Source organism: Lathyrus oleraceus, chromosome 3 (genome assembly GCF_024323335.1).
Source record: "Lathyrus oleraceus cultivar Zhongwan6 chromosome 3, CAAS_Psat_ZW6_1.0, whole genome shotgun sequence".
Lineage (NCBI taxonomy): Eukaryota > Viridiplantae > Streptophyta > Magnoliopsida > Fabales > Fabaceae > Lathyrus > Lathyrus oleraceus.
In genome coordinates this window covers 99,188,508-99,205,972 of record NC_066581.1, presented here as the reverse complement: position 1 = coordinate 99,205,972, position 17,465 = coordinate 99,188,508, and the positions used below count along the sequence as shown (strand labels likewise).

The 17,465-nt window shown below is 38.6% G+C and overlaps 1 protein-coding gene across 1 annotated transcript; it reads right to left on the bottom strand.

The window, feature by feature from the left end:
* Positions 1-708: 708 nt before the first annotated feature.
* Positions 709-2,013, bottom strand: LOC127129890 (uncharacterized). Its single transcript, XM_051058999.1, has one exon. It carries the CDS (start codon positions 2,011-2,013, stop codon positions 709-711), a length of 1,305 nt encoding a protein of 434 aa, XP_050914956.1.
* Positions 2,014-17,465: the final 15,452 nt, after the last annotated feature.

The following is a 17,465-nucleotide window of genomic DNA, read 5'->3' as shown; positions in this document are numbered from 1 at the left end:
GTTCATACACAACTGAAAGAATGCTGAGAAACAAACCACAAAAAAAACAGAGAAATCCACCAAAACAACAACAAACGTCCAAGAAAATCATCAAATCATGGGAGACTAGAATCAACAGAGCTACTCAATAAAGCTTGAGCTTGCAGCCTCTTCGGCATCACCAGAACCAGAATTGCCACTGGCATCATCATTGTTTGCAGACCTCTCACTAGAGGTGTGGGCTTCAGCTTCTTCTTTATGGCTGACATTAGCATGTTCAATATTTTCACCCTCAGCCTGCTCCAAGCTTGCAATCAAGGCTTCCAACAATTGTTTTCTACCTGTGGCTATCCTTATCCCTTCACCTAGCTCTTTGCATGTCTCCTTAAGCTCAGCAATAACTCCAACTTTTGAGGCTGACCTCTTCATGGCAGATGTCAGGATAATATCCTCGACATGACTTCCTTCAAACAGTTTGTAGTGCACAGGTAGAGCAGGTTTTCTTCTACTAGGTAAGTCATTAGAGCACATAATACCAGGATGTTGATTCAAGATAATTCCATAAATCATAGAGGGAAAAGAAATTGGTAGCTTAACTGCATTAGTAGTTGCATGCTTGATGATTTGTTCAAACATAAATCTACCATAGTCAAAATTCACTTTTGTTCCAACAGCAAAAATAAACCTCCTAAGGGTATTAGCAATGGTGGAGATATGGTTGGTAGAGACTCAATTGGCAACTCCTATTTTATGCATGATAGCATACTTGACAGTCAACTTCCTAGCAGGAAGATGCTTTTTAACAGGCCAAACTTTCACCTGCCTAGCTGTAATCTCCCTACAGACTTGATTGTCTGTAACTTCTAATTCTCCTGCACCCTCAATTTTTCTGTCTAGAAAATTATTAATAATAGTATGAGAGAATGTTATACATTTACCCCTCACATACACCTTGCAGAACTCCTTGATGTTCTTATCATAAATATCCTCAGGAATGTTAACAATAAATTCCTTAACTAAACCTTCATAGCATTGAGAGAACCCATTAATAGTTTTCAATAGCCCAACAACTTTTATCAGGTCCATGACCTCCTTGACATCAGCAACATCTTTTCCCAACTCCCTTTCCACAGCTACCCTTCTCTGAATCACAAATTTCCACTTAGCAGCTCCATCCTCAAGATGGAAGGAGATGTTATCCAAATGAACAACAGGGACTTTAACAGGAGACTTCCTAACAGTAGTTTTCTTTGCAGGCGAGATGTCAGGGACATCTTCCTCAACATCCTCTTCAGGCTCAGAATCATCTTTGACCTTCCTCTTCTTTACTTCAACTTTGCTCCATGGTTTGGAGGGACCAATACCAGCAGTCTTCTTGGCTTTTCTAGCTGACATAAGTTCAGCCACAAATTTTCCTTTGCGAGTCTTCATGCGTTTAGCCACACTCGGCTTCATGTGATGAATCAAGATTTCCTCTTGATCATCAGAGCTACCATCCTCTAGATCAATCACAATATTTGCATCATCATGCTTCTCAGAGTGGGAAGCATTAACAGTGTGAGAAGCCACAAATTTCCCTTTTTCAGACATGGTCTGCCCTAGAGAGCGCAACCCTTCAGCAGCCAAGTCCTTGTCAGAACTGGAAGAATCGTCATCCTTACCACTATGTTGTTCAACCTCAGGAGAGGGGTACATTTGAGAAAGGGGAGTAGAAACTCCCTTCACAGGGTGGCCTTCATTAAGAATCCTAGTGACTAGGTCTCTTATAACACGATCAGTATAGTGTGTTCCTTCCTTAGAGTTAGTGGCAGGAGTTGAACCAGAAGGAATACTAGAGGGATTACCTTGATTGGAACATGCAGAAGTGGAGGCATCAATGGAGATGGGTTGGTTCAAATCAATGTTCGCACCAGGAATAACAGAGAGAGGAGCAATATCCAGAATCTCATCATCAGAGATACCCATGGGAGGAGCACTAACGTTTGGAGTAAACCTAGTAATTTTTGAAGCAAAGGTATCTTGATGTTGTGACATTTTGGAGTTTTTTTGGAAAAAGTAATGTTGCCCTAGCAGAGGTTTGTGGAGGAGGAAAAAGAAGATGGAAGAGTTGGAGTAGTTAATGATGTTATGGGGGTAGCGTGTGAAGATGGAATATATGGTATTTCCAAAACAGAGTGATGATTTACCACAATGAGGACACTTTATTTTAAGGCAATAGGAAGTAATTTGATTACTTTTTCCACTCCGGTTTAATTGCTACAAGTTTTCATAAATGCAAATCCCTAATTTCCCTCTTAGGAGTTCAAATTGATTGGTATCCAATGCCTTTGTAAAAATATCAGCTAACTGCATCTCAGTAGCAACATGCTCTAAGACTACAGTCTTATCCTCCACAAGTTCTCTAATAAAATGGTAACGAATATCAATATGTTTGGTTCTGCTGTGCTGAATAGGGTTCTTTGAGATGTTTATAGCACTCAGGTTATCACAGTACAATGTCATGACATCTTGTGTGACATTATATTCAGTCAACATTTGTTTCATCCATACCAGTTGAGAACAACTACTTCCAGCTGCTATGTATTCAGCTTCAGCAGTAGATAGTGAAACACAATTTTGCTTCTTACTAAACCACGATATTAAGTTGTTCCCCAAGAAGAAACATCCTCCTGATATGCTTTTCCTATCATCAGCACTTCCAGCCCAATCAGCATCACAATATCCAGACAACACAAATTCAGATCCATAAGTGTATAGCATCCCATAGTTACAAGTGCCATTGGCATATTTCAGGATCCTTTTCATTTGGTTTATATGGCTCACCTTTGGTTCAGCTTGATATCTAGCACATACACCTAGAGCAAAAGCAATGTCAGGTCTGCTTGCTGTAAGATATAACAGACTCCCTATCATAGAGACTTTGATCCACACTTACACCATTTTCATCTTTAGACACCTTCAGATGAGTAGGAGCAGGTGTCCTCTTGTGGCTTGCATTCTCCATGCCAAACTTCTTAACAATATTCTTGGCATATTTACTTTGAGATAGAAAGATAGAATCTTCCATCTGCTTGACTTGCAGGCCAAGAAAATAGGCCAGTTCTCCAACAAGGCTCATTTTGAATTCAGACTGCATTTGCTTAACAAAATGTTGAACCATCTTACTTGACATCCCACCAAACACAATATCATCCACATAGATCTAAGCAACCATGAGCTTTCCTCCTTCATCTTTGACAAATAAAGTCTTATCAATGCCTCCCTTTCTGTATCCATTGTCAATGAGAAACACTGTGAGTCTCTCATACCAAGCTCTAGGAGCTTGTTTCAACCCATAAAGAGCTTTCATCAACTTATACACATGCTTTGGAAGATTTGGGTATGTGAATCCCTTTGATTGTTCAACATATACTTCCTCATTCAAATAGCCGTTTCAGAAGGCACTTTTCACATCCATTTGGAACAGTTTAAACTTCAGAATACATGTCACTCCTAGCAATAATCTAATGGACTCCAGGCGAGCTACAGGAGAAAATGTTTCATCAAAGTCAACTCCTTCAACTTGAGTGTATCCTTGTGCTACCAATCTTGCTTTATTTTTACTAACCACACCTTTTTCATCAGATTTATTCTTGTAAACCCACTTTGTTCCAATAACATTTATTCCTTCAGGTCTTGGAACCAATTCCCATACTTCATTTCTCTTGAATTGGCCTAACTCTTCCTGCATGGCATTGATCCAAAATTCATCAGTTAAGGCTTCTTTAATATTCTTAGGCTCAACCTTTGACACAAAACAGGCATGTGAGATCACTTCCCTTGATCTAGTGGTGACCCCTTTATTTGGATCTCCTATAATGAGATCTTTAGGATGATCCTTCTGAACTCTGATAGAGGGTCCCTTATTTACTTGACCAGCTTCAGGTTCAGCTTGAGTGGACTCACTCTCACTACTTTTATCAGGGAGTTCAGCTGGGGCATCATTCAGAAATGTTTCAACATCGTCTGTGACATCAGTCTCTTGATCATCATCAACAACATTGATAGATTCCATCATAACTTTAGTTCTGGAATTAAAAACTCTAAAGGCTCTGTTGTTTGTTGAGTAGCCCAGAAATATTCCTTCATCACTCTTGGGGTCCATTTTCCTTCTTTGTTCACGATCAACCAGGATATAGCATTTACTACCAAACACATGGAAGTATTTGACAGTAGGTCTTCTTCCCTTCCAGACTTCATATAAAATGGCTGAGGTCCCTTTTCTCAAGGTTACTCTGTTGTGAACATAACTAGCAGTGTTCATAGCTTCAGCCCAAAAGTGGTAAGGCAACTTCTTAGCATGAATCATAGCTCTAGCAGATTCTTGGAGAGTTCTATTTTTCCTTTCCACCACACCCTTTTGCTGAGGGCTAATGGGAGAAGAGAACTCATGTCCAATCCCTTTAGATAAATAGAATTCAAAAAATTTACTGTTCTCAAATTCTTTCCCATGATTACTTCTGATTCTGATAACATGACTCTCTCTTTCTCTTTGAAGTCTTTGGCAAAGGTCTTTGAACACATCAAACACATCAGATTTTCCCCTTATAAAATTCACCCAGGTATATCTGGAGAAGTAGTCCACCACAACATAAGCATACCTTTTTCCACCAAGACTTTCCACCTGCATAGGCCCCATCAAGTCCATGTGGAGAAGTTCCAGCACTTTAGATGTGATGTCATGTTTGATCTTCTGATGTGACATCTTTGTCTGCTTTCCAATCTGACATTCACCACATACTCTTCCTTCTTCAATCTTTAATTTTGGGATTCCTCTGACAACTTCAATAGATATGATCTTCTTCATTCCTTTAAGATGAAGATGACCCAGTTTTTGATGCCATAGTTTCACTTCTTCTTCTTTAGCTAGAGTACATATTGATGAATAGTTAGTTTCTTGAGGAATCCATATATAGCAGTTGTCCTTAGATCTGACTCCTCTCATGATCACCTCATTTTTTGCATTAGTAGTCAAGCATTCAGTTTTTGTGAAGTTCACATTGAGACCTTGATCGCAGAGTTGACTGATGTTGATCAGGTTTGTAGTCAATCCTTTAACAAGCAACACATTATAAAGGTTAGGAAGTCCAGAGCAGTTCAGCTTTCCAATCCCCTTGATTTTAACCTTTGCTCCATCACCAAAAGTTACATAGCTAGTGACATGAGATTGAAGGTCAATCAATAGATTTTTGCTTCCAGTCATGTGTCTGGAGCATCCAGTGTCAAAGTACCAATCTTCTTTGGCGGAGACTCTGAAGGAAGTGTGAGCTATCAAGTTAGTAGCACCAACCCTAGGAACCCACTATTTTCTGTTAGAAGAGATGTGTTGTTTGGGTCTAGGTTGATGAGTAGGACTAGGATAACCATACAGCCTGAAGCAAAATGGTTTTATGTGACCAAATTTCCCACAGTAATGACATCTCCATCTTTGGTGTTTTCCTTTATGTTGTCTTCCCTTGTGATGTTGAGACACCTGATGTGACATCTTTGGTTTGCTATCAGAGGGATTACAATCAGGAGAAGATTCATTGAACCCAAGGCCAGTCATGTCTCTTGTCATCTTTCCAGCCTGGAGGATTTTGTCTAAGGTGTCAAATCCACTGTTTAGCATTCTGACATACTTCGTCATCTCATCCAGTTTGGAATTCAGAAACAAGGCTTCGATCTTCAACTTAGAAATGGTTTCTAAGTGTTCTGTCTTCTCAGCCTCTAGGTGGGTTATCAGTTTCTTCTGATTCTCCACTTGTTGACATACTTCTTCACTTCTGAAACACAACTTCCTGTAAGAATTAGCTAATTCATCAAAGGTTAATTCATCATCGCTAGAGTCTTCATCAGGATCCCATCTCCGAATCAAGGCAATCACAAGATTGGAAGATTCTCCTTCTGTTTCACTTTTAGAATCATCATCAAACCAAGTAGCAACAAGACTCTTCTTCTGTTTCTTGAGATATGTCCCACATTCAGCTCTAATGTGACCATACCCTTCACACTCATGGCACTGAATTCCTTTGCCCTGTTTGGATTTTTCTTCAGTTTTTGTTCTTCTTCCAGCATCATTGGGCCTATTGATGTCAAATGAGTTGTTTTTGACATTAGACTTTGACCTCACACCCATCCTCTTCAGGATTTTGTTGAATTGTCTTCCAAGTAACGCTAAGTCATTTGACATACCTTCATCAATATCCTGACTACTTTCTTCCTTTTTATCTTCAGTGTTTGACACAAAGGCTATGCTTTTAACTTTCTTTCTAGATCCATCACTCATTCCCAACTCGAATGTTTGGAGGGATCCAATTAGCTCATCCACTCTCATCTTGCAAATATCTTGAGATTCTTCTATGGCTGTCACCTTCATGGCAAATCTTTTAGGAAATGATATGAGAATTTTCCTCACAAGCTTTTCATTCGACATCTTCTTACCCAGGGCTCCTGAGGAATTAGCAATCTCAAGAATATTCATATGGAAATCATGAATACTTTCATCTTCTTTCATCCTCAAATTTTCAAACTTAGTAGTAAGCAGCTGCAATCTAGACGTCTTCACTCTCGAGGTACCTTCATGAGTGGTTTTGAGAATATTCCAAGCATCTTTAGCCACCTCACAATTGTTCACCAGTCTGAAGATGTTCTTATCAACCCCATTGAATATAACATTCAATGCTTTAGAGTTTCCAAGAGCTAGTTCATCCTCCCCCTTGGTCCATTCTTCCTCAGGCTTCTTATCAGTTGTGGCTTCTTTATCCTTAGTAATGAATGGATATTCCCAACCTGTTAGAACAACTTTCCAAGCCTTATTGTCCAAAGACATCAACAAGGCTACCATCCGAGGTTTCCAGTAGTCATAGTTAGATCCATCCATAATTGGTGGTCTGTTTATAGATCCTCCGTCTCTGTCCATAGTACCAGAAAGTAATGTCCCAAGATCTCACCCAGAACCAGAGCAGGATGTCTGCTCTAATACCAATTGAAATTCTGGTATCAGATATGAGATGTCGAAGGTAATGTCACGACACTAATATTTGAACAACAGATGAAATATAAACAAAATAAAAATAATTAAACAATTGAAAAACGACACAGGAAATTGTTAACCCAGTTCGGTGCAAACACACCTACGTCTGGGGGCTACCAAGCCAGGAAGGAAATCCACTAAACAAAATTAGTTCAAAGACTCTCAGTAAACAGCTTCAAGTTACAGTATTTTCACCTAATCTCTACCCGTGTTACTTCTATCTAAGAACTCTTAGATATGAGACCCTACTCACTCCCCCTCAATCACAGCAGTGATACTAGAATAAATACCACAAAGAAAGAAGACACACTTCAAGGACACACACTTGATCTTGCTTAAAAGCTTCAATCAAGTAAACAAATACACTCGTACTTCAAAGCTTAGAGTGGACAAATTACAACTCAAAACTCAGTCCAATTCACACATTAACAAGATGAATGAATGGCTCACAATTCACAAATGTACATTAGGCTAACAACCCTAATACTCACTCACTTCAATGTTCGTATTTTCTGTATCTTCACACAGGGTTCACAAGGTCTTTAAATAGAAGCTTTCTGAATGGGCATGGGCAACATGAAACCCTAATTCTATTTAACGCGTATTCCCTAGGAATTAGTAACAAATCATTCCTCTTTGGGAAACAAAATATTTTGGCTTTAAATAGAATTACTCCTTGAATAACGCATGCAATCATCACACATAAGCCCACACAGACTTGCATGAAAAGCGCAACAACAAAATACATAACATTCAGACTGAATGTTGCACATGTCGTAACATCGGGTCTGACATCTTGAATAATCCTGCACAACCATATCAAACAACCTGTAGAAAGCTGATATCACATGTCAAGACAACAAGCATGACTTCTTGTGATAACACTTAAGTTTTACCAAAATTGATGCCAATACATAGAACCAACATGGATCATTATATTATGGTTTATATTAATTGAATGGATTGGTATGGTTTAATGGACAATTAACATTGGATATTGTTATGGATAATTGGGCTTGCAAATGGGTTTTGATTTTGGTTTGGAATGAGTAATGGATATGAAAGTGAAATATTGGGATTGGATAATTGGATTGGTAGGATGGGCCCAATTGGGTTTGGTTCAACATGGCCAACTAGTAAAATCAAGCCAAAAAGAAATTCAAACTTAATTTGAAATCGAAAAAACCAATCTTTCCTAAAATAAATTGCTAAAAAAAACTGAGGTAATTTCCCTAAATCAAATTAATTCTCAAGAGTCAATTTGAACCTCCAAAGCCACAAATCAAATTTGAACTTCCAAGATCACACTGAAACTCCTAGAATTAATTAAAAAATGATGAGACGATTATGGTTATTCACGCTGACGGGATGATTAAGTATTGTAAGTTGACTTTGGTCAACTGGTTGACCAAAAAGTTAACAGTTGACCAGAAGTCAACTGTTGCAAAAAAGATGATGAAATGGACCTCTATGATTGAACTGCACATTAAAAAATGGCACCGTGACCATGACCCAATTAGAACCAATGTATTTCGTAAATGAATGACAATGACACCTAGTGATCATCAATGAACTTTGGATTAATGAATATCAATGGAATTACTGGCTGAAGTGACTTGGGTCGAATGAGATGCAATGGGATATGAATGCAATCATGCTTGGAATCAACGAAAGCAAACCATGTAGTGAGGGTTGAGTTAGGTCAAAGGTCAAATTTCAGGCAATAACCAAGAGTCTTGAACCCAACAACTCATCAATGCCATGAACCAATCTAGTGTCTCCCATCCTTCAAAACAACCCATATGGACTACCAACTCCAAGATCAAGAATTAGGGTTTCATGTCAAACCACAAAGCTCCCCTAACCATAGTCTTCCACTTAGGTTTAGCTCATGTACATAAGACAACCATAAGCTCCCATAAGATAAGGGACAAATATTGGGGGTTACAAGCCCCTATGATGAGCAATACCATGATCTTCACTCCAAACCTGCTTTGTTAACCAAAAACAATGAATCCATGACGTTTGTTAATCAATGTTAATAATGAGTGAATGATGAATATGAAGGGGACACGAATAAGGTTAGGTGGGTCTCAGGTTATAGGTTAAATGAAAAGCAAAATAAAAGGAGGTCAAATTTTGGGGTACGACAGAGTGCACTTGAGTTTGGTTGTGTTTCCAAGATGAAATCTCACGGTTGATCCGCACTTGCTTCTTACTTTCAATTAGATCCTCCAGATAGTATTTATCTGTACAAGGATAGAGGAAATTTGGGAAAATTTTCGCAACCTATTGGATTGAAATTCCCTTATTTCAATTGAGTCTTTCCCTCTTTTTTGGGAGCGCTTTTTGAGGAGTAACCATTATTACGTTGTAGCGGTGTATTCGTGACCATCGGGCTATGGATAAACTCGACGTCAATAAAAACCAGATTCTCCACCGTGCTTTTATTGTCTCCAAAGGAAAAGGGAAAAGTACGAACAAAACCCAAAGATAAGAAGTTTTCAAATCAAAACTAATAAAATGTCAGAGATTACAGGTAAGGGGGTTGGTTACACAGAGGGAAGGTATTAGCACACAAAGTGTCCTAGGTACTCCTAGGGAGCCCTTTTTTGTGTGCAAGTTGTCGCATTACGCGAAAAAACCGGCGGGAAAACAAGAACAACAGAGCCGCCACCGTGCGTTATTTATCCCAAAAGAGGGAAAGGAAACGCTCAGAGTAAACCTGGAAAAGACATGGTCTCGCGACCAAAGAGAATGGGATCGGGAGTCGGTTATGCGAAGGGAAGGTATTAGCACCCCTACGCATCCGTCGTACTCGACGGGATCCACGCACAATAGGAAGGAAAATGGTTGCTAAAAACGCTGCTCACACACACACACTGGCTGAAAGAGACACAAGAAAACAGACAAGAAACTGACTCGGCAGGATATCGCATCCTGGGCCTACTTAGTCTATCAGGCATAGACGTCAGAGTCGAAGTAGTTCGGACTGGGGAAACGACACATGCTCGCTAGGATATCGCATCCTATGCATACGTATCTCCTTGGACGAAGGAGAATCAGAGCATTCGTAGCTCGGCTGACACGCACACAAACAAACACAGGCAAAGGCAAACATGGAGCCTGAATGCCAATCGATGGACTTACATCAGCATCCGAACCAAAACACACACACACTGGAACCCGAATGCCACTCGATGGTCTTACATCAGCTTCCAAGCACACAACAATACAACAAGTTAATAGGGAGTCGGGGACTCGAGCCTATAACTGTCAAGCACACACTCAAACAAACAGACAACGAATTGCTAAGGAGTCAGGCACTCGAGCCTAGCAACTGTCAAACAACACACAAAAAAAGAAAAAAAAGGCGCCCGGAGAGATCAGCTCATCTCCTGCCTACGTACCTCATCTGGTATGAGGATCAGGGCGACGTAGTTCCCCTACGCAGGGAAAAAGGACTAGCCTAACCAGATAACAGAGGGAGACACAACACTAGGGAGACTACGACTCGAGCCTAGATGTTGTCATGCAAAGTCGTCCCTAAGTTAAGGTTTCTAGCTAACTTGCACAGGAAGCAAGCCTATCCTAAACATGACTTGCACAGGAAGCAAGCCACACCTAACCTAACTCGCACAGGAAGCAAGGGTCTCGATTGCAACTAGGGCAAGAGAAAGGGGAGGTCTCAATCGCAACGAGGGCGAGAGAAGAGAATTAGTGTTAGCTGTTAGTCAAACTCGACAAGACATCGCATCTCGTGCCTACGTATCTCATCTGGACATGAGAATCAGAGTTGCCGTAGTTCGGCTAAACTATTCCCGTTGGTTTGTGTTTTTTAAGTGGACAACGTCACTGCACAATCTACCTGATGCTCGACCTTTGGAGACTTACTCACCTGTAGTAGAAGGAGTTAACGTATCCTTGAGAGGGGATAATGTGTTTGTGTTTTAAGAAAGCTCAAGCAAGAAAGGAAGTCCTATACGAAGGAACCGTGCTACCTTAATTGACATGCAAACGAGACTACGCGGAGTCTAACAAACCTAGGGGATACAATCACACCACATAAGCACACACAAGCACATACCGCATAAAATAAACACACCAACAAGGGGCTCAAACATGGGTTAGGTTTTAGTCGAGGGGTCATATCAACCTCAACAAACAAACCACTGGAACTGGGTAGTGTTAGCTCTTAACCTTGCCATTGAGGGGCTAAGGTGAAGCAGATGAAAGGAGATGAGGGGTGTGCCTCATTGCTTTTATCCCTGGCCAGGGAGAGCATTTGACAAGAATGTGTGGGTTCAGAAAGTGGGAACCCTTCTACACATTTGATACTGACTCAACTGTACAGTTGTACAAGATCTTGGGTTTGTATCTGCAATGCATCAACACAGTGGTGTGAGCAAAGCAGAAGACACATAGAATAGCAGGGGATAGGTTGCTTATCCCTTGATTCTGCCAATTGCCTCTTCACTTAGGAGGTCTTTGACTATGTACAAGGACAAATTAAACATACACAAACATTGCCCCTTAAGGAGGACTTCAGACAGTTGCCTGGCCAAGTAACAGGCCAGGTCTTCCAGAATACATGAAGATTAAGGGATATACCTCAAAGCAAGTTGCTATTAAAGCAAAGCAAAGCAAGTTCAAAGAACTAAGCAACTAATGGTACCTGAAATAGTCAAACAGATCAGTACACAATTCAACAGTTAAAGCAATAGGATATAGGAATCAACAGTCAAAGCAAACAGACAAATGAGCCAAGCACAAAGCTCAAGGCATATGAGCCAAACCACCTACAAAACCCACAAGTTAGTCAATGATATTCAAGCACGCTCAATCAAGAGAAATGGTTCTATTGGAGCATTTGTTGGTCAACCTGAAAACACAAGCTCAAAAGTGAGTAACAGGACCACTAGGGCAAGCCTAGGGTCAAAAAGGAGTGAAAAAGTCAAAACAGCAAAGGGCAAGCATTCAAAATCATGTTCAATCAATCAAGAAACAATTCCAATTGGGTTCATGTTCATATCATGCATCATCATCATTTCATAAGCAAAAGAAGTCAAAGCATGGCAAATGAGGGCTTATAGAAGTCAACAGCAAGACTTGCATCAAAAGTCAACTCAAACATTTCCAAAAATCACCAAATAAATCATGATCAATCCTAACACATAGCATGGTAAGCATGTAAAATTTCATCACATTTGGACAAGTGGAAGGCAGTCAATGAAAATCAGAAAGTCAAAGCAATTTTGAACATGCTTAAGGAAGTCAACCAAACATGCATCAACTTAGAAAAATCATAAATCAGAGATGGTGTATGATAAATGAATGGGACTAAAACCATGGCAAAGATGAGGCTGTCTAGTTATCTCATGTAAAAATTCATGTCCATCTAATAAAGTATGAGGATTTCACAAATGAAATGGCAACATGCATCACAATAAGTCCACATTTTGGTCAAACAGGGGAGAAAATCTCAAACAATTAGGAAATGGCATAATTAATTCCAAGAAAAATCACAAGTGAACTAGACATATAAGAGTAGGTTCATGCAAAAAATCAGTTCATTTAGAGGTCAAAAAGCATGGATACAAAAATCAGCAAGCTGCACATCAATGGTGTGACACAAGTTGTCACACCCTACTTCAAAAATTCACAACTCTCAAACCACATAAGATAAATTCATGATCTTTACATCAAAATAAACATGGATGAGTGTAGATTAAGCACAAAAAATTTCAGATCAAATGGACAAAGCATCACAATTTCACAATGGATTTGGCAAAGGGTACAAAATATGCATACATGAACAAAACCCTAATACCATTTAAAATTCGACCATGCAAAAATTCTGGAAAAATCAGGATAAAATAATAGACATCAAGATGAACACAATGCAGAAATTTCCATGAATTTTGGGATTAAAATGGAGATGTTATGATTTTTGGAAGATGAGGTATCAATTTGGAATAAATGAACAAAATAAACATGGTTTAATAAGTCAAAGTGTTGACCGGTGGCATTTTTGTAAATCTCACATGCAATTACCAAAACGCGGCGTACAGGGGCGAGTGAACGAAATGTTCTGATTGGCCCATGCCAATAGAAAAGTAACAGCAAACATGCAACACGTGAAAATCAAACTTTCTGGAAATAATTAGGGTTTGAACAGCAACAGTGAAGCTTCATCACTTCCACTCAATCGAAAAAATCAAAATGCCCAGAACATCAAATCAAGCATGGCATTCGAATCAGCAAGCATCATACATACATAATCCAACCATAGATTTCATTAAATCATCACAATCAAAACAAATCGAGCAAGAACATGTTCATGTAGTAAACTTCAAGTCCATGTAAATCAGTGAATACTCAACCATTTCATGCAATCCATAGCTCATTAGAATCAGCAAGGCATAAACTATCTAAAGCATGGCATAATTTTGGAAAATGAGTGAATCGAAAACTAACCAAAAGTGAAGAGCAATCGAGCTTCAGTGGTTATTTGGCTGTTCTGGTTCAAAACAGATGAAGTTACAAGCTCCACAAAGTGAATGGTTGAGATGCTTTGGCTCAGTAAGGCTTGAAAATGCTCCAATCACGATTTGCCATGAAAGTAGCTTGAAGAAAACAGAACATGAGATGAACTTTCAGTTGGTGATTGATGCTTGGAAATGGCTTCCAAATGATGGTCAGATGATGAGACAACCAAGGATTGCTCGAGCTCTTTGGAAGTTTTGGCCAGAAAAATGCAAAATGGAAAAATGAGATTTGAGAGAAAATGAAGAATTCTGTCTGATTGATGGCTGCTGCTAGCTCTAGGGTTTGTAAATGACAGGAAATATGTTTAAATACTTCTGTTTAATGAGCTAAGTAAGAGTGCTAAACATGATTATCTCAAATGAAACCATTTGCTCAATTTGCTAATTTTGGAACCAATGCACATGGAGGTGTGTGGTCTTCCCGAGTTTGGGCCTTGGGCAAGCTTCAAATAACAATTCAAACAAGTTCCAATTGGCCAAATGTCCTAAAAATGGTTATTTCACAAAGTCATTTTTGCACCATACTTGAAATTAATTAATGCAAGTCCAAAAAGGCCATTTTGAATGGTGAAGTTTTGGTGCATGAGGATGACATTTTTGGAAAGAGGGGATCAAATGTGACTTGTTGGAAAAAACCTCACCAATTTTGGCCAAATGGTTTGAGAGATATGGCCTTTTGAAGTTCACAAATTTTTGAGATTGAATTGATCATATCTTGCCAACCATACATGGGAATTGAGAGTTCTTGGACTTTTTGGAAATGGGAGAACAAGATCTTCAACTTTCATGTTGGGCAAAAATTCATTTGAAGCTTGTATCATGATGTAAGTTTGGGCTCAAGAAGTTTCCATTTTTGGCAGTTAAAATTACAGGTCCAGTTTCTATTTTTGGAAATTTTCTGTTTGGCTTCAAATTCTTCAATGATATTGTTTGCCATGATATATGAGGCCTATTTGGACATGAATAAGCTCTCTCAAACCAAATCCATCCATCAAAACCATAAAATCAACCACAGTTGACCAAGTTTGACTTTCTAGGGTTTCTGACTGATTGTGCATTGACTGATGACTTCTGAACATCCAATCTTTGACCTAAACACTTCAAATGGATCCTCAAGTCATGTGAACATGTTGGACCAACCCTAGGGCCTTGGCTCCTTGAGAAACACACTTACTTGCTTGATTGACTGATCTCCTGATCAGTTTGACCTAATTTCTTGATTGGCTTGCACTTGAGGCAAATGGGACAATGCAATGCTATGCAGTGGACCATGTTATGCTATAACCTAATATGAGAATGTATGTACAATGATAGGTGCAAATTTGAGGTGCTACACAAGTGTTTTAGTTAAAAAGATGTTTGATAAAGATTAGAATGAGGGGATGAAAGAAGAATTCATTTATTATATTTTTGTGTTTGGCAAGACCTTCGGTCTTATGCCTACGTACTAACATAAAAATGACGGATCAAAACCCCATAGTTCATGGTAAAAATTTCAAAGAGTCCTTGGATTGGTTTTAACAAAAGTTTAAAGATCTTTTGTTATCAATGGGAGAACACTAAACCAAACATCCACTGATAATATGTGTTTTACAACATTTAAGAGGGAGGGCTCCAACTTGGATTCAATCAACAAGTATGTCACTAACCCCTAATAAATGGAAAGACTTATAATCAATATCTAATGGAATGGGAGAATTATATCTCAACCAAAGATAACTCAAATCTAATCACTCTCTTTTACAAAAGTTTTAAAAGAAAAGGGCACAAAATGGACAAATGGATTAGATGAGGTTGTTAGTTCTTTTTGTCTTTTTGAAAGTTAAGGTCAATATAATTAAGTTTATTCACAAGTTTAATTAAGAAAACGTTTTGAAAAATCAATGGCATAAAGCCAAAGTTTCTACTCATTAAAACAAGTCTAAGTTGAAAACACAAGCAAATAAGGTTTTTAAAATGAGGGAGATATTTTGAAATTAAAGAAGGAAAGAAGGAGATGAAGGGACTACCCTAGACAAAATTAAAAGTTTAGAGTTGAAAAGATCTGACCAATGGGAAGAAATCCACAAGACAAGAATGTCAGATAGAAACCCAGTTCCTTTGGACTATTGAGTAAGCAACAAGTATAAGAAACATTCAAGCAATTAATATGAATACCAAGGCATCAAATAAAGATAGCCATAACGTCCAAGAAAGCACTCCAAAAGCAAGCAGTCTTCAATGTCTTCAAATGTATCATATGAATGATTCCTTGTGGCAGACTCATAAAACCAATAAAGACAAAGTAATAGATAAACCAAGGGAAATCTCAAAGCTTGCATTAGATGAAAGGCATAGTCAAGGTAACCTAGTCTTAAATAATGGCATTGCCCAAGTCCTTCAAAGCATAGGGATGTTGCCTACTCTAAGTCCAAAAGTTCAGATCAAGTCAAGGGTAGAGGTCCAACAATCCACCAACATATTTTTAAGGGTTTTTGTTGTTATTAGGTATTTTAAGGTCCTAAAACCACAAACAAGACAAAATCACAAGCACATAATATATACAAGTACAGAGATATGGCTCAAGTGGGCAAAGTGAAAATGACTGAAACATAAACAAGTTGCATGCAATGTAAATGGTAATGAATGATAAAGGTACTAAAATTTATGTTGCATTAAGTAAATGACATAAAAGTAAAGCAATAATACAGAGATGTTAGTGAGAGTGCCAATTGTTTAAGTCATTCTTTGGAGAATACTCAACCATCCATTCACAAGTATGAAGACATAAACCAAGACATCATTTATGAGAAAGGCTCCAACTTGAATAAACCAACAAGTATGCCACTAGCTCTCACAAATGGAAAAAAGGTGAAGTTTTCAAACAATACCATGAAGAATAAGAGACTTACAATCTCACCTACAAGAATGATATGCCTTTGGGGACGAATTTAGCTCTATTGTAAGCAATCGTAATTGGACTTATGTAGAAGTCACAACCATCCGAGGTCGGGCAATACAAATATTGGTGTTAATGCATGCTAGAGACATGGTACAAAGAACCAAGCTCCTAAAGCATACCACACACAAAAACAAAATGGGGTGGACTTATCTCAATCAGGCTCATGTTGACTCATCTGACACAAGGTCATTGATGAATCAACTAGCATTTAAATTATAGAGAAATCATTGGTCAATGAGGGATTGGGAAAGATGAGGGATGAAGATAAAGAGGAAAATGGAAAAGGAAACCCAAATTGATCAAGGAAGGAATTTCATCTGATCAATATTATCCATTCATCTTGAGGGATGATGTGTACACTTCATCAACCTCCTAAATCCAATAGTATTGATCAAATGGAAGTTCAAATCAACCATGATCAAGGCCAAACAAAAGATGAAACAACACAAGGTCAACCAAATGGCTCAACATCATTTTTTAACATTTAACTAATTAAAAATAAATTTAAAATGAAATAAAATTTATTTTTAAAATGGAAAAACCTAAAATCCCTTCAAATCACCAAATAAATGACCTAGGGAATTATCCTAGGTCAAACAAGGTCAAATGACCTTAGACAAATTTTTTGGGAATTTTTAAAAAGTCAGAAGTATTTAAAGACCGTTTGACGTTGGATCAAGGGTTTGATTATTGGTTACGAAATGGTGACTGTTCCTAATGCCTAAGGAGTAGCTAACAAGCAATAAAAGAAAGCAAGTAAATGCGTACATCGGAAAGGGGAGGGGGGTACATGTAAAGTACAAGGGAGTGCAGGAAATAAAAGGTCCCATTGTCAGGTAGCCCAAGAGAAAGCCTTGTGTGTGCATTGTGTCCTAAGCTAACAATTGAATAATAAAATTACAAAGCATGTCTCCCTCGGGTAGTGCCATGAATGAATTCCATT